This window comes from Oreochromis aureus, linkage group 20 (genome assembly GCF_013358895.1).
Source record: "Oreochromis aureus strain Israel breed Guangdong linkage group 20, ZZ_aureus, whole genome shotgun sequence".
Classification (NCBI taxonomy): Eukaryota; Metazoa; Chordata; class Actinopteri; order Cichliformes; family Cichlidae; genus Oreochromis; species Oreochromis aureus.
In genome coordinates this window covers 10,755,442-10,778,276 of record NC_052961.1, presented here as the reverse complement: position 1 = coordinate 10,778,276, position 22,835 = coordinate 10,755,442, and the positions used below count along the sequence as shown (strand labels likewise).

Genomic DNA, 22,835 nt, shown 5'->3' with positions numbered 1-22,835 from the left:
ATTGTAATAAGCGACTCATCGATAACATCTAGACGCTGTTCGGATGACCGGATATCTGCCTGGAGCTTAGACAGAGTAGACTCAATTGTGTCAAGGCGGGTCTCCATAGACGTTTTTAGGCTAGCGATAGCTGCTAAAATGGCGTCGGTGCTAGCAGAGTTTTCAGCTACTGCTTTCTGGCAGTGTGTTGCGTCTTTTTTAGGCGGCATGTCGACCAGTCTTTATCGTAGTCGATGCAGATCAGAAGGGCTGTTGAACAGTTAAGTAAAGAGGCAGGGTGTCACGTTAAGTGTTGGAAAATAAGAAGAAAAGTGCGGAGCTGAGAAGAGTGCGTCCTACTCCATCAGTGTACACGAGCGCCCCCCCCCCTTGTTTTCACTTTTAAAGGGAGACGGGGAAAGTATGTAATAAAGCAATATATTTGTAAGTAAACTTGTAACTTGCATGGTTTCTTTTGCTCTCTAGCAACCCATTCTCTTCGTCCTACATATAGTTTTTAAGGATTTGAGCGCTCTGTGCAAATATTAATAAAGCACAAGCACCATCACAACAATCTAGTTGTTTATTTGCAGTTAAATAATCCCCGGCAGCGCCACGGTATAAAGCAAATTTTAACAACCTAAAATGACATAACAAAACATTAAAATAACTTCGGGTAATTGCAGAGAAACAGCTCCCCTTGAGGAAAGCGGTAGCGAGCCAACGCCCGCCGCTGGTTCCTTGTCCCTCCCGCTTTTAGAGTTTCCGCAGAGCTTCTGTGGTCGTGCTGGAGTCCAATCACAGCATTTCATCAAGACCACTTCTCGGGGAAGTTGATTCCGCCTGAGGGGAAAATAACAACTCGCCAGTTTAAGGAAGAGCAACGATAAACCGCACCAGGGCAGCACTCTCTAAACTTTCCTCCACTAAAGAAAGAAAGAAGAACATTTGTTTAATCTGCTCGTAGTTAGGGGTCGAATACACGCAGCACACTGTCTGTTTAGTGAACTTTGGTAAAGTACAGAATGGCCGATACAACTGCGTCCGGCTCTCCCAGCTGCGTGGAGAGGCTGAAAAGCTACATGAAGACCCAGAAAGGGTTCATCCTGGCAGCAGAAATAGTAAGTTTGTTCTCACTGTGATATTTGTGTGCAGTTCTGCTGTGATGATCCACGTTTACGGCTCACAGATATGGCTTTAATATGCTGCGTGTAAAGCTCACTTGTAACTAATCAATAATTTATAGATGGCTAAGTGGATTTATGTTCTGTATCTATTGATTTTTTTAATCACTAATGTGTCATTTTCCCTTTGCTCGGTTTTCTTCTATTCTGTTATTCACATTTCTCACTCTAGTCTGTCTACATATATCACACCGGAAACGAAGCGCCCTACAGGACATGTGCGCCTTAGCATATGGTCTATAGGTGCGCCTTAGCATATGGTACTTCCGGTGGGGAAACTCCTGTAGGGCGCTTCGTTTCCGGTGTGATATTCGCTCCTTGTTTACTGCCGCTTTTTCCAAAACAAGTCAACCAGATGGATGAATCAAGGGATGATTTACATTTCTCGAGATGTCTTGGGCATTTACGGAATATATATGTAGATGCTGTTCACTGACCTGTCGATATTTTTCCCCCGCGCCTCAGAGCAAAACCGAGAAAGGATTCAAATTCTCAGTATTCGCAAACAGCGGCCCCTCGTTTATCGCAGGTGTTATGTTCTAAAAATAACCAGCGATAGGTGAAATCAAGTAGCCAATTTTATTTTTTGATGATGCAAAACGTTTCGTCGACATTGTTGTGTTTGTTGGGGAAAAACGTACAAACATACAGTACTGCCCTTCAGAGTCACACTGCTAGCGATCGATGCAGCGATTCTGTACTGTACAGGAGAGACGCCACGGAGGAGATCGTCAGGACACAATGTGATGTAAAAAAAAAATAAAAAAAATAATGCAAACTTGCACTAAAAAATCTGCGAAACAGCGAGGTGAAAGGTGAACCGCGTTATAGTGAGGGACCACTGTAATTTTGAAGGTAAGTCACAACATACCCTTCGTAAATACTAATGTATAGAAACCCTTACCAGCAATCATTCATTTTTTGTGTGGCTTTTTTTCACGGTTTGTTAATATGCTGTGTAGGTGTGTACTTGACTAGCTGATATCGACATAACGGGGGAAACATCTGGCTTTGACTATTGTTTACCTGTAGTTTGAATGCTGAACATTTCTGAATGTGGACGATGTGTCTTCTGATTTTGTAATGCAGTTCTGCTTGTGTTGAGTGACGTAAACAACTGATCGATCTAAACTCTTTAAGCGTCAAAATTGATCATTCGATTTTTTTTTATGACACAACAGTGGTGAGTGTTCCCACCTTCTGCTCTTTGTAACATCACAGACTGGAACATGTTTAAGCAGGCTGCCACCTATAACAACACCACTGACCTCCAGGAGTACGCAGAGACTGTTACTGCCTACATCAACAAGTGTATTGAGGATGTAACAGTCACGAAAACCATAACTGTCCAGGCCAATCAAAAACCATGGATGACAGGAGAGGTCTACAGGCTGCTGAAAGCTCGGAATGTTGCCTTCAGAGATGGAGACGAGGCGAGCCTGAGGACAGCTAGGGCCAACCTTTCCCGTGGTATCAGAGAGGCTAAGAGACAGTACTCCAGGAAGATATCTCATCACTTCAAAGACAGCAGAGACTCACGGAGCCTGTGGCGGGGCATTCAGACCATCACAGATTACAAGCCCCCACCACAGACCTGTGATAGCACTATCCCCCTGCTGAACGAGCTGAACACTTTCTTTGCTCGCTTTGAAGTCCAAAACAGCACCACTGCACAGAAGACCCCACCCCCTCCTGGTGACCAGGTGATGACTCTGTCCCCGGACAGCGTGAGGAGATCCCTCAGCAGGATCAATGCACGTAAAGCTCCGGGTCCTGACAACATTCCTGGTCGTGCACTGAGAGACTGTGCAGTGGAACTCACTGATGTCTTCACAGACATCTTCAATATATCACTTATCCAGGCTGTCGTCCCCACATGTTTTAAAGCCACCACAATCATTCCGGTTCCAAAAAGTCATCTCCTCCTGCTTTAATGACTACCGTCCTGTTGCACTTACTCCCATCCTGATGAAGTGCTTGAACGACTAGTCATGCAACACATCAAGACTGTCCTGCCCCCTCCCTGGATCCCTTCCAGTTTGCGTATCGGCCCAACCGCTCAACTGATGATGCTATCTCCACTGCACTCCACTCAGCACTCACACACCTGGACAAAAAGACTCATATGTTCGAATGCTGTTCATAGATTTCAGTTCAGCATTCAACACTATAATCCCCAACAGCTCACTCAAAAACTGGTCCAGTTGGGGCTTAACACCTCTCTGTGCAACTGGCTGTTGGATTTCCTCACCGGAAGACCTCAAGCAGTACGGGTCGGCAGTAATACATCCAGCACCATCATTTTAAACACGGGGCCCCTGCAGGGATGTGTGCTGAGCCCCTCCTCTTCACTCTGCTGACCCATGACTGCACTCCATCATACAGCTCCAACCTCTTCATCAAGTTTGTGGACGACACAACGGTGGTGGGTCTCATTAGCAACAGGGATGAGACCGACTACAGAAGTGAGGTGAGACGCCTGGCCACGTGGTGTGTTGACAACAATCTCTCTCTGAATGTGGAAAGACGAAGGAGATTGTTGTGGACTTCAGGAGAATGCACACCCAACATGCTCCTCTGACCATTGACGGAGCGTCTGTGGAGAGAGTGAGCAGCACTAAGTTCTTGGGTGTGCACATCACAGAGGATCTCTCCTGGACGCACAACACCACAGCACTGGCCAAGAAATCACAGCAGCGTCTCTTCTTTCTCCGCAAACTAAGAAGAGCAGGAGCACCAGCCCCATCATGTACACTTTCTACAGAGGCACCATCGAGAGCATCCTGTCGAGCTGCATCACTGTGTGGTTTGGAGCCTGCAATGCGTCCTGTCATAGAACCCTCCAACGCATAGTGAGAGCTGCAGAGAGGATCATTGGTGTCTCTCTCCCTCCCTCCAGGACATTTACAGCACCCGTCTCACTAAAAAGCCCTTTGCATAGCGGCTGATCCCACGCACCCAATGCAAAGCTTCTTCAAGCTGCTGCCGTCAGGGAGGAGACTGCGGAGTCTCCAGGCCAGGACCAGCAGACTGAAGGACAGCTTCATCCATCAGGCTGTCAGGAAGCTTAACTCCTCCCGATTCTGCCCCTCTCCCTCTCTCCTCCACGGTCTCACTGAACTCTGTCACACACACACACACACTCTCTGACTCACTCACTGGCCTGCACTAGTTATTAGTCACTTTGTGGAGCATTGGACTGCCATTACCTCATAAGACTTTGTTGTTACACTATCTCCTACCGTACATTACCAAATCTCCATTTGCACTATTTGCCTATTTGCACTACCTTGCCTGGTTTACACGCAATGTCATTTACCCTTACCTGAATATTGTATATTGTATAGCTTTTTTTGTTATATGTAATATTGTACTGTATTTATTTAAATTTTTACTTTTTAATTATTTTACTTGCATTTTTAATCTCTCTTATATTTAAATGTTCATTTGGGTTTGAGAGTAACGAAATTTCTATTCTCTGTATGTCCTGTACATGTGGCAGAATTGACAAATAAAGTTGACTTTGACTTTGACTTTGACTTAACGCGATCTTTCCGTTTTTGTGTTTTGGACATGATTTTGGAGTATATCTTCGCAGTAGATAAAGCTACCGCAAAGTAAAGCTACCGGAAATGTACAACCATACATCCGGTCTCAAACCAGGAAGTTAGCATTTTCTCGTGCACAGGGGCCCTGTCTTTTTTTTTTTTTTTTCTAACTTTATTTATCACATTTTAGACATACAGTCAAGTAAAACAGGAATCACATAAAAGATAACATTGTGATATTACAATGAGGAACAAAGAGAGTGACAGGAATAGTGAAACAAAAGTGAGTACAAAAATAAAATAAAACAAAATAAGCGTCACACTCGCGGAAGCCGGTATACCTACCGAAATGCCGTGCATTTATCGAGACTTTCAACCCCAGATAGGCCAGTTATGGATCTTTGGATCCACATTATGTCAGCAGCTATTCTCCACCATGAACTATGTTAAAAACAAACAGCGCTCACGCCTCACAGACAACAGCTTACAGTCCTGCGACAAGAACTCCTCAATAGAGCTTGAAATAAATTCACAACATTCTTTATCCGCCAGAAGGAGAGAGTTAAATCTCCAAAGTGGAGGACTACGTTTATAGGTAGAAAGTTGAACATCCAATAGCAGAGGAGAGTGATCAGATATTACAATACCAGAATAGTCGGAAGAATTAACACATGAATTAAGAGTTCTGTCGATGAAAAAATAATCAATCCTGGAATAAGACTGGTGGACCTGGGAGAAAAACGAAAAATTTTTGATTGAAGGGTTGCGAAATCTCCATGGATCAACAAGATCATTCTGTTTCATAAAATCTGAGAATGTTTTAGACATAGATGATGGAGTCAAATTATGAGGACTAGATCGATCCAAGATTGGATCAAAAACACAATTCAGATCACCACCGAGGATAAGCAAATGTGTATTCAGAAAGGGGATGTTACTCTGCAATCTATTAGCGAAATCAGCATCATCAAAATTCGGGGCATATACATTTACCAACAAAACCTTTTTCTGCATTAGGGTACACAAACTCGTTTTAAGACCAGAGGTGATAGATCTTTTAGAGCGGTGGCCCCCAGGTTGTGGAATGCTCTCCCTCCATCATTACGCTGCCTTGATTGTATTTATTCTTTTAAAAAGCAGCTTAAGACTCATTTATTTAGATTGGCTTTTAATTAGATTTGTGCTGTATGTTTGATTATTAATGTATTTTATGTATTTCTGTTTTATTACTGTGAAGCACTTTGTGGTTTTTATCCTGTGAAAAGTGCTATATAAATAAATTGATTTGATTTGATTCATTTACTGTCCAGCTGGACGTGACAGCTCTATAGACAGATTATTTTCTGTTGCTGTGTGACGCTACAAAAATGTGCAGTCCTATCTCAGAGAAATTGCAGGTGATTTTTATACCTGGAAATTCTAACAGGGTAGAGGAATTTACGCAGTGTGGGTGTTAGTTTCCTGTGAAATTTACCCTGATATCAAGTCTTACCTTCTATTTTCTCTCATCTCTGTCTTAGCTTGTCAGTTTTATCATCATCATCTGCTATGATTCTTCCTGGTGTGGAGGCTTTACTACGTTGCCCATATGTAAGATGACCTTCGCCACGATCTTCTTCATCATCTTCATGATGGACCTGGACAAGCAGATCCTAGTGATCAACTGGGTCTGGACTGTGAGTCCACACACACATAACTGCATGCACACCCTCTGACACATTTCTGTGCTAAATTGGATAATGCTTCATCTTTTGCTTCCCTTTGTACAGGATCTGTTCCGTGCTGCGGTTGGTGCCATCTTCTACATCATCACCTCTCTGATCAATCTCACTATAGGATCTAGGGATGGAGCTTGTATGGCAGGCGCGGTTAGTTAAGCCAGAATGACTCAGCCTGAGTTCTTAACTGCATACTGAATCCGCTCATATTTATTTCTCTGTTTATTTTGACAAGTGATGGCTGTTACCCCTGACTAGTTTCGGTGCTGCCAGTTATACATGTGAAAACTGAATGCCTGGTGTTTTTTGTCACTTTTTTTGTCACTTTTTTTGTGTTCAATATGAAACACCCAGACTTTCTGAAAAAGCAGGCACTCAACATTGAGTAATGTCTTGATGCATTCTCAATCATCCAGGAAAGTAAATCTCCAAAAGTTGAATCTGTTCATCTGGATGTAGCGTTTTGTGGGAGAAACGTTTCATCACTCATCCAAGTGACTTCTTCAGTCTCAGCTGACTGCAGGTTTCCCCAATCTTATAAACAGTACATTTGCATAATGACTGAAACCAGCCCACTGAAGGAACAATGGGCTGGGAGGTCAGTTCCTTAATCATAATTATGCAAATTCTCATGACCATTGATCAACAATCACTGACCAAAACCCACTGATCAAAGACCGCTGATCAATGGCCATGAGTACCATTCACAGAGAGTTGGAGAATGGCTGCAATCACAGCATTGTAAGATGGTGAAAGATGTACCCTTAGGCCCCTCCTTGATTCAGAGATGGTCTTTCCCTTTTCACGTAAATGGCCTCCTTGACTCCGCGCTCAAACCAGCGTTCCTCCCTGTCCAGGATGTGTACATCCTCATCCTTGAAAGAGTGTCCACTGGCCTGTAGGTGTAAATAGACTGCAGAGTCCTGGTCTGACGAGGTAGCTCTTCTGTGTTGTGCCATCCGCTTTGCCAGAGGTTGTTTGGTTTCCCCGATGTATAAATCCTGGCAATCCTCCTGGCACTTAACAGCGTACACTATGTTACTCTGTTTGTGTCGGGGGACCCGATCCTTGGGGTGGACCAGTTTTTGGCGCAGCGTATTTTGGGGTTTAAAAGCCACAGAGACCCGGTGTTTAGAAAAAATGCGTCTCAACTGTTCCGATACTCCTGACACATATGGGATCACTACAGGTTTTCGCTTGGGCAGCGGTTGTCCTTCTCTCCTGGATCGGCTGGAGCTTTCTTTAGGTGTCTTTCCAGCTTTGACAAAAGTCCAGCTGGGATAACCACATAATGCCTCCATAATGACATCTCTCGCCTTCTCAACAAAATCCAGAGTGTTCTGGATGTGGTGTTCAGAGCTGCCCACCAATGGGTTGAGGATCGAAGACAGAAACTTGGAGATGTTATAGGTGACAGAGTTGATCATGCAGACAATCGGTCTTAAAGGTACACCCTGTTTATGTATTTTCGGTAAATGTACTGTTTATAAGATTGGGGAAACCTGCAGTCAGCTGAGACTGAAGAAGTCACTTGGATGAGTGACGAAACGTTTCTCCCACAAAACGCTACGTCCAGATGAACAGCTTCAACTTTTGGAGAACATTGAGTAATGTTCATACTGCAATACTTCCTTTTTGACTACAACTGTAGACTGTGACCTATTACCTTACATTAGCTCATTCAAAAATTTCTAAGAAAAAAAAATCCCGATATAACATTGAATCCACATGTCATTTAGTTTGAATGTTAGTTTATCGTTGCCAAAAACAGGACACGGTGATGACTGGAAATCAGTCTGAAACAGTGAACGAGCAGCATTACAGTGCATTGGGAGTCAGAGGAGGAAAGGCGTAGCTGCACACAAAATTGGTGCCTGCAACCACTAATTTTATTAACAATGTAACGGTGTTATTAAAAGCCTTTGCAATGAACAGAGAACAGAGTACACCAGTTGCCAGTCTGGGTTCAAAAACTCATTTGATATCAGAATCTGTGGTGTCATAACTGTTTACACACAGTAGAAAAACATATTTTTACAAAAATGTAAAAAAAAAAAAACAACCCCATTTTAAAGTTGCTTTATTATTAGCTTTTGCCTTTGAGCAGGATACACCTGTAACCTTTAAAAACTTTGCATGCAAGATGCAGACATGTGGTGTCCTGTCCAGTATGATGTCATGCTTATATCATATGTCACAAGCATGATAGGGACCAGGGACCCTGAATTTGATAAACCTTTAAGAAGATGGGAGTTAATGTAGTTTTTTGCCATATATTACTGGATGTACTGACAACTGTCACTGTATTACTTTGGTCATGAGGTCTGGCTGAACATATTGCTGCTCTCACTGAAAACAGTTAGTGCAGATTCACAAATCCTCAGATGAACAATGAGCAATTTTGACGAGTCCCTTTAAGTGAGAGAAGTTGATCATTCACTTATATAAAAGATGGACACAGCTTGTGGGGCGGTAAAGTGAAGCCAAAGTAGAAGTGTCTCAAACCTGCATTCTTTGTAATGACCAGCAGGTGGCAGTTCTTTTTGGTTATAGAGATATCAGGCTATATGGATGATCTCAGTAAACACTTTGATGAGATGGAAAGGGCAGTGCAGCTTATAGTATGTGGAAGTGTTAATACAGTTAATTTCTTACTGGAAAACTGAAAATAATGCATGAACAAAATGGTAAGAGTGAGCCTGTAACTGCATCACAATCTCTGTTTCCTTTTACACTGAATCAGAGGACAATACATATTATTGTGTCGGTTTTTGAAAGATTTTGTTTACTATTTATCAGTTTACTTTTTTAAAAATGAACTAAGTGAGCTTGTTATGCTCCTAATGACAGTAAATTTTCTGTATGTTAAATATAAATTTCACATCTCATTTCCCCACCACAACCATCCTCGTGGTATGCTATGTCTACACGTAGTCTTTTGTATTAATCACGTGTTTAGTCCCAAACATGTGCTGTGCAGCTGTATATCAGGCACAAGCCTGTCCCCACATTGGCTTCTTCATGAGTCTGAACCAAAGTGTCTAATGGTGTGAAGAGCACAAAGTCTTCTGGCACTTAACTTTAACAAAATACTGATAATTTATTTAGATTATATTTGTGTTAGTTGTGATTCTGATTGTCATTTCTTGCTTCTTAGGTGTTAGGGTTGTTCGCTGGGCTGATATTTGCATACGACACCTACACAATCTACCTCCAAATCCAAAGTACCAGACAGCACCCAGCAGCTCCAACTGGTGAGAAAAACACAGTTTTTATTAATGCATTCAAAACGCGTTCTTGGCTTTATTTGACATGTGCAATTTTCTCTCATGTCTTGACTGTTTTTGTTTCTTTTTTAACAGATGACAGAGTTTAAATGTTCTCAGACAGAAATACTTCTGTCAAGAACAGAAGAACCAAAAGCAGTCATTTGGGCAAAGGTTAACAGAGGAGCGGGTCAGAGAGGAGGATGGATAGTAAAATGAGCAAGTCACAGTTTAATAAATGCTGCTGCATGGCCTGAACAGATGAAATGTATCTTAAAGAATGAAGCCAGAGAAGAAGATGACATAGCCTTAATGAGGGGTGCTGGCATCTGTCTGTATGTCTACTCCATGAGGGATCCCTCTCAAACTTTTATTCCAACCAGACCAAAAAGGGAAACATGCCAATAATAGGGAACACTTTGATTAATGCAGAGAGATTATGAAAGAGCGACCTGGCACTCAAAGAATCCTCAACCGATGCTTCTGAGATAATTCCATAACAGCAAAGACGCTGGTAAATTATAACCTCCTGGGTGATAAAAAGCTTTTTAAAACATTATTTTGGGGGCAGCAAACTCATAAAGCACTCTTTTTTCCAGGTGTCCCCTTAATCACTGAAATAAGAGTTCATTTTCATAATCCTTTAAAATATCTCCCCATATAAGTGCCCAATGGTCTTATCAAAATGGCTGCCAAATGGCCAGACTTGCTTCTAGGAGGACTTTGGATGATGTCATCATGCAATTTGTCTAATACACTTGTCTACTGTTAATGGACTGCTGTAGTAAATAGTAACTGTGTTATTTGGGCTTCAGAAGCAACTGACACAGAGGTGGTGCTTTTTGAATCGTTTAATATTATACATTTCTTCTTGGGGGACTTTTTTTTGTACTTTCTCAGCTGGTTAAACCTTTGCTTTTCTGTTATTCAATAGTGTTCTGTGTGTTTTACAGTGCCTTAAAAGTCTCATTCAGAGTAACCAGTTCCCTCACCTTCTTCCGTTTCATCTTTTGTTTCTGTTTACTAAAAAATTTGATTTCATTTTTATTAATCAGCAATCTTTGGCCGTTTTTCTTCTAGAGTTTTGGAATTTAGGACCCATAGATAGCCCATTAACTAAACAACCACACTTTTATTATTTAAAATTACATCATCGTCCTCAAGTTTTGTCTACTGCTCTTGGATTCCTGCTCAGGTTATGTATTTTTCTTACATTTATAACACATTTTTAAGGTGCTACAATATTTTTCTGTAGACATTTTATACTGCTCAGTAGCACAGTCCATTTTTTGAACATGCTATGTTAACATTAGGATATGTACTGCGAGTGTTTCTTCAACCCCTTTGGTGTTTTTCCTTTTTTTTTTCATTTTAATATGCTTTACAAGAGTCTGTAATTTAAAAGTTCAAAGGGAAACAAAAGCCATTTTACCACAAAGAGAATCAGTTTTCTGGATTGCTCTGTACACTCATGTGTACTGCTAAATTATCTTAAAGTGCTTCATTTACAAGTGTATACAGTCATGGCAAAAAAGTACACTATCTATTCCAAGGTATTGCATATCAGGTCACCTGGTCCTTGTCGATTCGATCCACGATTCGATTCGATTTGAATCAGGGAAATTTTGCCTCAGACAGTCAGAAATATTATAATTCAGATCATGCATCAGTACATTTCCATATTTCTATATCTATTAAAAGAAAGGTGACACTTGCGAGACTTTATCAAAGGTGTAAGCATCACAGCAGATGCCTTTGTGTCAAAGTAACTGAGAATAAAACACAGAAAAACATGAAGGAGATTTTCCGGCCCTGGGATTTTATAAAAATATTCTGCAGTAGATCAAAAACGAAAGAAAGCCATTAATCAACATATGAACATTACCTGATGCTGCTGAAGTGAATCAGAGCAAAGTTACAGAGCTTTTATTAGAGACACAGCTAAGCGTTTTGCAATTTTGCATAATTTTAAAAAGGTTAAATTTGTTCAGAAGCCTATTTAACAGCAGAAATTAGGTTTTATTTTCGGAAGTAAAAGGAAAAGACAGCGGCCGACAGCGCTGTAATAAACGGTAGACTTGTGCGTAACAAGCAAGCGAATAATGCAGAAAACAGATTTTTAGATGGGAAACTTTTCTTGAAGTATAAGAGAGAGAGCTCTCTCTCTTATACTTCAAGAAAAGTTTCCCTGTCCATGAAGTGTGATTTTTATTGTGGTGGAAGCAAAACAGCAAAAGTCAGAGGTATTTCATGACAATGTTTATGTGAAGCGTAGTTTGGATCTTCTTTTGCTGCTGGTTCGGTCAATATTGTTTGGCGAGAGATAAAACCTGCAGCTCAGAATCTAGCGCAAAAAAGGCGTAAACACAAAGCAGGGACTCGCCGAAACATCAGAATCAGCGAGCTGTCGGCTTTCAGTCCCGACCGTGTCCCTGCCGTCGGGCGAAATCTCACTGATTCTGATCCGTCGGCGGGTCCGCGCTTTGTTTTTATGTCTTTGTGCAGAATCCGTGTTCTTGCTCTCATTTACTGTTTTAGCTGTTTGGTGGTTGTTGAAATTTTATGAGGTTTAACCTGACATTCTGGCATTTCGGGCAAAATAAATTTATATAAAAAATCGATTCAGGATTTTAATGAATCGATATCACGTTATCCAAGCTAGAATCAAATTTAATCGATAAATCGATAATCAAAACCCACCCCTACTACTAACCACAAAACAAGTTTTCCCATTTCTCATAATACCATCTGCATCAAGACTCCACACAAGGCTGAAAATGTTTTACACACCAGTTTTCTACATTGGGTTTATTTCTGATCAAACACCCTGCACTCCTCATGCCTCGTGCTCCTCGTCGCTGCATGCCATTTGCCACCCCATTAGAAAAAAACCTGGAAACGCCCCTGTTCAAGTGCAAGCTGGCATGTCGCACTTTCTTTTTCTTTTTTTGCTCTGCGTGTGCGCAAAGTCAGCGAATGTGTTGCAAGGAAAACAATGAAAAGAAAAAAGCTGCCGCTGGTCTGAAGCTCTAGTCTTTTGTTTAGCTTCCTGTCAGCCTTCTTGTTTTCACTTTTAAAGGGAGACGGGGAAAGTATGTAATAAAGCAATGTATTTGTAAGTAAACTTGTAACTTGCATGGTTTCTTTTGCTCTCTAGCAACCCATTCTCTTCGTCCTACATATAGGTTTTAAGGATTTGAGCGCTCTGTGCAAATATTAATAAAGCACAAGCACCATCACAACAATCTAGTTGTTTATTTGCAGTTAAATAATCCCCGGCAGCGCCACGGTATAAAGCAAATTTAAACAACCTAAAATGACATAACAAAACATTAAAATAACTTCGGGTAATTGCAGAGAAACAGCTCCCCTTGAGGAAAGCGGTAGCGAGCCAACGCCCGGCAGTGAACTCCGCTGGTTCGTTGTCCCTCCCTCTTTTAGAGTTTCCGCAGAGCTTCTGTGGTCGTGCTGGAGTCCGATCACCGCACTTCATCTAGACCTCTGCTCGGAGAAGGTGATTCATCCGCCTGAGGGGAAAATAACGACTCGCCAGTTTAAGGAAGAGCAACGATAAACCGCACCAGGGCAGCACTCTCTAAACTTTCCTCCACTAAAGAAAGAACATTTGTTTAATCTGCTCGTAGTTAGGGGCCGAATACACGCAGCACACTGTCTGTTTAGTGAACTTTGATAAAGTACAGAATGGCCGATACAACTGCGTCCGGCTCTCCCAGCTGCGTGGAGAGGCTGAAAAGCTACGTGAAGACCCAGAAAGGGTTCATCTTGGCAGCAGAAATAGTAAGTTTGTTCTCACTGTGATATTTGTGTGCAGCTCTGCTGTGATGATCCACGGTTAACGGCTCACAGATATGGCTTTAATATGCTGCGAGTAAAGCTTACTTGTAACTAATCAATAATTTATAGATGGCTAAGTGGATTTATGTTCTGTATTTATTGATTTTTCTAATCACTAATGTGTCATTTTCCCTTTGCTCGGTTTTCTTCTTTTTTGTTATTCACATTTCTCACTCTAGTCTGCATAAGGAATGAAAAGTATGTGCTTTCTCAGAGGTTCAGGGATTCCACCTGTCACTGCTGCTCCACTGTTTTTGCTTTTGGCACCAAGGAGCTGAAATGCTGATCATTAAAGGTCACATAGGTTAACTCAGCCCACCGTCTCACGTGCTCACTTACAGGCTGGATATTGTCTGTAGCCAGAGTAGCAAAATGCAAAGTATATCACATTATTGGTAGTATAAAAGGATTTTCCATCTCACATTATAGGTTTGCACATCTGGCTCTGGTTAACAGGACTGCATGCACCCCGCAAAGGCAGGAATAGAAGTATAAATGCAAACAACCTACAGATCCTAATAATAAACTGTCGTAGTGGCAAAGTGAAATGACTTCCTGTCTGGGAATACTGTTGTACTTTACTGTCCTTGACCACTATTTTCACATGAACGCCTTTGTTTGCATTTCACAGCGGTGTGATCTCTTAACACATGAGTCACTTTAAGCTTAAATGCTTTGCATAAGTTCTGTATTGTCAGTGGATGATCCTCTAAGTAAATTTACTTAAGTACTGTACTTAATGTCATTGCACTTCCCCTGCTTTTTTTCTATGTGTTGCAATTTACAAACTAAGATTTTTGTTATAGAATCTAGTCAGCTGGTGAAATATAACACAATGTATGAGAATGCAAAACAATCAGCACCACTTGGAGACGGATAATAACTTCCATATGCATACTAATAAGACAACAGTACGGATTGAGTAATATGATTACAGAAGCTTTGGAATATAGGACTTTTACTTGTAGTTGATTTATGTTTCCTTCAGGCAGAGACTGAATACCTTTTAAAGTGTTTGTCAGCTTCACATTAAGCTCATGCGTCGAAGTTTTATCACATCACCCTACATGGCTCGAGGGAAATGACTTGTGTAAAACAACCAAACGTTAAACTGTACAAATTGCCAGATATTTCCTGTGTGTTTCTGCTTTAATAGGTTCACTGTTAACATAGATCCCAAATATTTAATACCATTTATCCACCCGATAAAGGATAAATTGAACGTAGTAAATTGCAAAGACAAAAGGAAAAACAAATAAAACTGGTCGGCATTAATACCCAAAACAAAACGTATTAATGCGTTCCCACTGAGTAAAACGGAGAATGCGCTTTTTTTCGCTGATCAAACTTTTTGCTCTCATAGCTCAACAAGCTCATTATAAAGCAGCCCCTCGGATGTTGGTGGTCAGTCGTCTGCCCACTGTAAACCCCCCCCCAAAAAAAAAAAAAAACGCTTTGCCAGGTAATGGAAATTCCAGGCTGGTGTGAAGTTTTACCCTGGGAACAAAGAATGCGTGAAATGTTTAACACACACATCTCTGGTCTGCCATTCAAGGACAGGTTTGCTTTATGCTTCACAGAACACCCTTCATAGTTTGTTTCCTCTCCTACTCATTACTTTACTGGAAAATGATAAACTCAGACGGAAGTCATCTGATGGTGGATATCTGAAATGCTTTGGAGTGTAGGGAGAATGACTGTGGGAGCAAACAGGAAGGCGAATGTGATTACTGCTTATTATGGGTGTTTCCAGTTTAATAGGAAAAGGGGTATTTCATCCCAGCAGGCAGGGATGCAGAAGCATGCCAGTTGTTAAACCAAAAATTTGAAGGAATAAACTTCCTGACTTCACGCACAGTATTTTAGCCTCAAGGTTTCAGTGCATCACCAAATTAGGTTTTGACCTATTTTTTTAAAATTCTGCCTGTGAGCAGCATGACCATGCATGAACATGTTTGTAGTTGCAGAGCAACTCGCAGGTCACAGTCACACCCATGTAACGCATGTTTCACATGGTACAGTTAAGCCTGTGGCAATGAGTTGTGATGAGCTAATTAATGGCCTTGTCTATAATATTAAGAATGTGAACTAGTTCCAGTGACTGAAGAGTGGAAATCCGTTTTTAGTGATTCAGGTTTTTTTTGGGTGGGTGGGGAATGCAACGTGTATAATGGATACAAATGAGTAGTTTTAAGTTAGAAGAGTGATGAAATAAGACAGGACTTTCCCTTCTTGCTCTCTGCACACATGCTATCCACTTTAGCGAGCTGAAAACCTAAGTGACTTCCCTAGCAACTGTTGCTGTTTGGAATGGCTCTGCACTGTGTACTACGTCTTTGCCCTCATGTTGCTGCTGACTATAAATAGCCAGCCGTTCACAACAGTTTCCCTCCAGTCACTTCAACGAGAGCAGCTTATTATTCTGATTTGAAAAGATCCTGCCTGGGATCTTTTAAAGCTGCCCGGTGCAAACAGATCTACTGCTGTGTGCAAAACATAAAGGTGTCAACAACTCAGGGACTTTCTTGTTCAGAGGGACTCTTGTGTAGTGGGTGTTTCTCTGTGCGACGGCCTCCTCAGTAGCCACTGCTCTCAGAGCAGCCGCCTCGAGCCCGAATAGAGCTTCTTTTGTGTAGGGCCTTGGCCTCAGCCTCCTGACTGCACTACAGAGGCAGCCTGTGCCAGTCTCAGGAACACACGAACTACTGATGCATCTGAGTTGCTGGCTGGCTGTTCGTGTGTGGGGAGGGGAGGCTGTAGTGACAGATGTAGGGGCTGGTGTCAAGTCAGTTAAATCATGCGTGGATCATATAGACTGCTGTGATTTGACACTGTCTCCTGAGTTGTCTGTGTCTGAGAATAAAACATTGCAGAGTGCAACTGCCTTTTTTAGATGCATGTCAGAGTTAAGAGTGTGATTTTATTTAATAAGTATTACAAGAATAGGTTGTTTGAACTATGATGAATGTAACCATAGATTATGATGTGATGTGCTTTCTTTAAAAGGCTCTGGTTCAAAAAAGAATCATACCTAATATAAGATTTAGGGTAAAAAAGTAAGTATATATATTTTTTAAAGTGTTAAGATGCTTACGTGTTTAAGACCTGCAGTGATTAATTAGTAAATTCATTAGTTAAAAGAAGGAATATCATTTTTCATTCCTATGCACCATGAATTTAATGTTTTCAGTGGGTTTTAATGTAATTTCCGCTTGTCCTATATATGCAGTCTTGTTTGTTGGCACGTGTGTAAGTGACTCAAACTCTGCTGTGAGGTTTAAACACAAATGTGCAGGAAAAGGATTCACTGAATTTTGTCACAAATCAAATAAAATGAATGGCAGTTAGTGTGTTTTAGCAAATATAGTTGTTATACTTTTGAACCTTTGAAGTTTGCTCTCCTTCACGGCTGTCATATAACTTTGTGTGAAAGCATCTACCCACACAGTTTGACAGCGGCAACAATAGTGATATTGAAAAACAGACTGATAGTGAGCTGTAGGCTGCCTGAGTTTATGGTTTCTCCACACTGGCCGCATTTCATTGGAGCGAGAAGAATGCATGCTGACTTTTTTTTCCCTCATATGGAAAAATATGATGAAACAATCACTGGCTGTAAATCTAAGATGAAAGCAGCGTGTGATAGGCAGACACTGTGCATTATACTCTGTTCAGTTGTCTCACTCTAATAGTATTTTGTCTAGAAAATAATTTGTTAGCATGAATAGCTGTTGTCATGTGAATGTTGACTTGGAAGTAGTCAAGTGGCTGCTGTAAACAGAATAATGATGGCTTTGTTGGAGTCATTTACTGTCCAGCTGGACGTGACGGATCTATAGACAGATTATTTTCTGTTGCTGTGTGACGCTACAAAAATGCACAGTCCTATCTCAGAGAAATTGCAGCAGATTTTTATACCTGGAAATTCTAACAGGGTAGAGGAATGTAGTCAGTGTGGTTTAGTTTCCTGTGAAATTTACCCTGATATCAAGTCTTATCTCTTCTTTTCTCTCATCTCTGTCTTAGCTTGTCAGTTTTATCATCATAATCTGCTATGCTGCTTCCGTGTATGGAGGCTACTCTGCATTGGCCATATGTGAGATGATCTTCTCCATGATCTTCTTCGGCATCTTCATGATGGACCTGGACAAGCAGATCCTAGTGATCAACTGGGTCTGGACTGTGAGTCTGCACACGCATAACTGCATGCACACCCTCTGACACATTTCTGTGCTAAATTGCATAATGCTTCGTCTTTTGCTTCCCTCTTTTGTGCAGGATCTGTTCCGTGCTGGGATTGGTGCCGTCCTCTACATCATCACCTCTCTGATCAATTTCATTGGAGGATCTGGGGATGGAGCTCGTATCGCAGGCGCGGTTCGTTAAGCCAGAATGACTCAGCCTGAGTTCTTAGCTTTATACTGAATCTGCTCATATTTATTTCTCTGTTTATTTTGACAACGGATGGCTGTTACCCCTGCTACCCTTGCTGCCAGTTATACATGTGAAAACTGAATGTCTGGTGGTTTTTTTTGGTTACTTTCTGTGTTCAATTTGAAACACCTAGACTTTCTGAAAAAGCAGGCACTCAACATTGAGTAATGTTGATACTGCAATACTTCCTTCCTTTCTAAGACAAAAAAAAATCCCGATGTAACACTGAATCCACATGTCATTTAGTTTGATTGATAGTTTATTGTTGTCAAAAACAGGACACAGTGATGACTGGAAATCAGTCTGAAACAGCGAACGAGCAGCATTACAGTGCATTGGGAGTCAGAGGAGGAAAGGCGTAGCTGCACACAAAATTGGAGCCTACAGCCACTAATTATATTAACAATGTAACGGCGTTATTAAAAGGCTTCGCAATGAACAGAGTACACCAGTAGCTAGACTGGGTTCAAGAACTAATTTGATGTCAGACTCTGTGGTGTCATAACTGTTTACACACAGTAGAGAAACATATTTTTACAAAATGGAACAAAGTTGTTTTTTTTAAGCAAAAAAAAAATAAAAATTTTTTTTTTAAAGTTGCTTTATCATTAGCTTTTGCCTTTGAGCAGGATACACCTGTTACCTTTAAAAACTTTGCATGCAAGTTGCAGATATGTGGTGTCCTGTCCAGTATGATGTCATGCTTATATCATATGTCACAAGCATGGTAGGGACCAGGGACCCTGAATTTGATAAACCTTTAAGAAGATGGGAGTTAATGTAGTTTTTTGCCATATATTACTGGATGTACTGACAACTGTCACTGTATTACTTTGGTCATGAGGTCTGGCTGAACATACTGCTGCTCTCACTGAAAACAGTCAGTGCAGAGTCACAAATCCTCAGGTGAACAATGAGCAATTTTGACAAGTCCCTTTGAGTGAGAGAAGTTGATCATTCACTTATATAAAAGATGGACACAGCTTGTGGGGCGGAAAAGTGAAGCCAAAGCAGAAGTGTCTCAAACCTGCATTCTTTGTAATGACCAGCAGGTGGCAATTCTTTTTGGTTATAGAGATATCAGGCTATATGGATGATCTCAGTAAACACTTTGATGAGATGGAAAGGGCAGTGCAGCTTATAGTATGTGGAAGTGTTAATACAGTTAATTTCTTACTGGAAAACTGAAAAAAATGCATGAACAAAATGGTAAGAGTGAGCCTGTAACTGCATCACAATCTCTGTTTCCTTTTACACTGAATCAGAGGACAATACATATTATTGTGTCGGTTTTTGAAAGATTTTGTTTACTATTTATCAGTTTACTTTTTTAAAAATGAACTAAGTGGGCTTGATACGCTCCTACTGACAGTAAATTTTCGGTATGTTAAATATAAATTTCATATCTCATTTCCCCACCACAACCATCCTCATGGTATGCTATGTCTACACGTAGTCTTTTGTATTAATCACGTGTTTAGTCCCAAACATGTGCTGTGCAGCTGTATATCAGGCACAAGCCTGTCCCCACATTGGCTTCTTCATGAGTCTGAACCAAAATGTCTAATAGTGTGAAGAGCACAAAGTCTTCTGGCACTTAACTTTAACAAAATACTGATAATTTATTTAGATTATATTTGTGTTAGTTGTGATTCTGATTGTCATTTCTTGCTTCTTAGGTGTTTGGGTTAATCGCCGGGCTGATATTTGCATACGACACCTACACAATCTTCCTCCAAGTCAAAAGTAACAGACAGCACTCAGCAGCTCCAACTGGTGAGAAAAACACAGTTTTTATTAATGCATTCAAAGCGCGTTCTTGGCTTTATTTGATATGTGCAATTTTCTCTAATGTCTTGACTGTTTTTGTTTCTTTTTTAACAGATGACAGAGTTTAAATGTTCTCAGACAGAAATACTTCTGTCAAGAACAGAAGAACCAAAAGCAGTCATTTGGGCAAAGGTTAACAGAGGAGCGGGTCAGAGAGGAGGATGGACAGTAAAATGAGCAAGTCACAGTTTAATAAATGCTGCTGCATGGCCTGAACAGATGAAATGTATCTTAAAGAATGAAGCCAGAGAAGAAGATGACATAGCCTTAGTGAGGGGTGCTGGCATCTGTCTGTATGTCTACTCCATGAGGGATTCCCCTCTCAAACATTTATTCCAACCAGACTAAAAAGGGAAACATGCCAATAATAGGGAACACTTTGATTAATGCAGAGAGATTATGAAAGAGCGACCTGGCACTCAAAGAATCCTCAACCGATGCTTCTGAGATAATTCCATAACAGCAAAGACGCTGGTAACAGTGTAGCCTCCTGGGGGATAAAAAGCTTTTTAAAACATTATTTTGGGGGCAGCAAACTCATAAAGCACTCTTTTTTCCAAGTGTCCCCTAAATCACTGAAATAAGAGTTCATTTTCATAATCCTTTAAAATATCTCCCCATATAAGTGCCCAATGGTCTTATCAAAATGGCTGCCAAATGGCCAGACTTGCTTCTAGGAGGACTTTGGATGATGTCATCATGCAACTTGTCTAATACACTTGTCTACTGTTAATGGACTGCTGTAGTAAATAGTAACTGTGTTATTTGGGCTTCAGAAGCAACTGACACAGAGGTGGTGCTTTTTGAATCATTTAATATTATAAATGTCTTCTTGAGGGACTTTTTTTTGGTACTTTCTCAGCTGGTTAAACCTTTGCTTTTCTGTTATTTAATAGTGTTCTGTGTGTTTTACAGTGCCTTAAAAGTCTCATTCAGAGTAACCAGTTCCCTCACCTTCTTCTGTTTCATCTTTTGTTTCTGTTTACTAAAAAATTTGATTTCATTTTTATTAATCAGCAATCTTTGGCCGTTTTTCTTCTAGAGTTTTGGAATTTAGGACCCATAGATAGCCCATTAACTAAACAACCACACTTTTATTATTTAAAATTACAGCGTCATCCTCAAGTTTTGCCTACAGCTCTTGGATTCTTGCTCAGGTTATGTATTTTTCTTACATTTGTAACACATTTTTTTAAGGTGCTACAATATTTTTCTGTTGACATTTTATACTGCTCAGTAGCACAGTCCATTTTTTGAACATGCTATGTTAACATTAGGATATGTACTGCGAGTGTTTCTTCAACCCCTTTGGTGTTTTTCTTTTTTTTTTTTTCATTTTAATATGCTTTACAAGAGTCTGTAATTTAAAAGTTCAAAGGGAAATAAAAGCCATTTTACCACAAAGAGAATCAGTTTTCTGGATTGCTCTGTACACTCATGTGTCCTGCTAAATTATCTTAAAGTGCTTCATTTACAAGTGTATACAGTCATGGTAAAAGGTACACTATCTATTCCAAGGTATTCCATATCAGGTCACCTGGTCCTTGTCAGGTCTATAAAAATTGGGTAAATACAGCACGAGATAAACAAAAAGATGTCGTGACATATGCAGAAGCAATCCTGAGAAAAACTAAATACACTCCCATGATTCAGTCATGGAATGACCTTTACTAGCAATAACTTGACGTAATCATTTTCCGCATGACTTTATGATTCTCCTTCGTTGCTGTGGAGGAATTCTGTCCCGCCCTTCTTTGCACCATTGCTTCAGTTCATCGAGGTTCGCAGGTATTCGTTGATGACCGGCTCTCTTAAGGTCCCACCACTGCATTTCAGTCAGGTTGACGTCTGGACTTTGACTGGGCCATTGCGACACATTCATTCTTTTCTATTTCTCTTGTAGATTTGCTGGTGTACTTCAGGTAATTTTTCTGTTGGACAGATGGCCTCAAGTTTAACTCTAGATATTACTTATACAGCAGAGTTCATAGTCAAGTCATTGACTGCAACGTGTCCAGGTTTTGTAGCCAACAAGCTGATCAAGACCAGCTCAAATCATCACCTCTACACCACATTTGGTATGAGGTGTTTGTGTTCAAATGATTTTGTGCTGTGTTTACTTTTTGCATATTGTGGCACTGTGCATTATTACCAAACATCTCCACTCTGGACACATCTGTTCAAAGGACTTCCAGAAGTCATGTGGTTTGTTCAGCTGCAACTTTGCAAATCTAAGTAATGCTGTCATGTTCTTTTTCGACAGAAGATGCTTTCTCCCTGCAACCCTTCCAAACAAGCCACATTTATTTAATCTTTTTCCTAACTGCACTGTCATGAACTTCAACATTTAACTGAGACTAACTTGAGTCTGAGATGTAGAAGTTGGGCATCCACTCCTGGAAAGATTGCCAACTGTCTTGAATATTTTCCACTTGTAAAAAATCGTTTTCACTTCAGAATGATAGATTTCAAATTGTTTTGAAATGGTCTTATAATTCTTTTCAAACTGTTGGCAATCAAGGAAAGGTCATCAGAGATCAACCCATCAAAATTGATGGACTGCTTGTCTTGTATTCATGTAAGTTTAAGACCTACAAAGGACCAGATTCTTTTCATTATGACATGAAATGTAAAATCTTGAACGAGGAGGAGGATGTACTTTCTTTTTACCATGACTACATTTTAGGTACTGTGTATTTGTACTCTAAACTGTTTTATATTTAACTGCCACTAGATGGAGGCAGTCTGCAACTCTTCTATTGTGAACTGTTTTTCCTTATAAGCCACTAGGAAAGCCAATAGTGTAAAACCATCTAATATCAACAAAGTCATGGTGGTGTCCCTCATCAACAGGGCGATATTCAGATACGATCAGAAATTACTATTATTTGACACAATTCCTGGCAGGATCTGAATGACCGTGTACAGCAAACATCTGTGATCTGTAATCTCGTCTGAGTTTTTTTTCTCTCCCCTAAATATTATTATTTTTGCAGTTTGTACATGCTGCCCCTACTCTTA

At 40.5% G+C, this 22,835-nt stretch overlaps 2 protein-coding genes across 2 annotated transcripts; both read left to right on the top strand.

Annotated features, from left to right (window-relative positions):
- The first annotated feature begins 405 nt into the window (after nucleotides 1-405).
- LOC120435113 (proteolipid protein 2-like) lies at nucleotides 406-10,007 on the top strand. Its single transcript, XM_039604075.1, has 5 exons — nucleotides 406-1,100; nucleotides 6,232-6,387; nucleotides 6,481-6,579; nucleotides 9,587-9,683; nucleotides 9,792-10,007. Exons 1-5 carry the CDS (start codon nucleotides 1,005-1,007, stop codon nucleotides 9,803-9,805), a joined length of 462 nt encoding a protein of 153 aa, XP_039460009.1. The 5' UTR covers nucleotides 406-1,004; the 3' UTR covers nucleotides 9,806-10,007.
- Nucleotides 10,008-13,137: 3,130 nt separating this feature from the next.
- Nucleotides 13,138-21,223, top strand: plp2 (proteolipid protein 2). Its single transcript, XM_031735869.2, has 5 exons — nucleotides 13,138-13,493; nucleotides 17,577-17,732; nucleotides 17,829-17,927; nucleotides 19,664-19,760; nucleotides 19,869-21,223. Exons 1-5 carry the CDS (start codon nucleotides 13,398-13,400, stop codon nucleotides 19,880-19,882), a joined length of 462 nt encoding a protein of 153 aa, XP_031591729.2. The 5' UTR covers nucleotides 13,138-13,397; the 3' UTR covers nucleotides 19,883-21,223.
- Nucleotides 21,224-22,835: the final 1,612 nt, after the last annotated feature.

Bases quoted from the DNA above. Each gene is read 5' to 3' on its own strand.
- LOC120435113 (XM_039604075.1), top strand. From the start codon at position 1,005: ATGGCCGATACAACTGCGTCCGGCTCTCCCAGCTGCGTGGAGAGGCTG. The intron at 1,101-6,231 runs GTAAGTTTGTTC...TCTCTGTCTTAG, and splicing joins TCATCCTGGCAGCAGAAATA to CTTGTCAGTTTTATCATCAT. The intron at 6,388-6,480 runs GTGAGTCCACAC...CCCTTTGTACAG, and splicing joins TGATCAACTGGGTCTGGACT to GATCTGTTCCGTGCTGCGGT.
- plp2 (XM_031735869.2), top strand. From the start codon at position 13,398: ATGGCCGATACAACTGCGTCCGGCTCTCCCAGCTGCGTGGAGAGGCTG. The intron at 13,494-17,576 runs GTAAGTTTGTTC...TCTCTGTCTTAG, and splicing joins TCATCTTGGCAGCAGAAATA to CTTGTCAGTTTTATCATCAT. The intron at 17,733-17,828 runs GTGAGTCTGCAC...TCTTTTGTGCAG, and splicing joins TGATCAACTGGGTCTGGACT to GATCTGTTCCGTGCTGGGAT.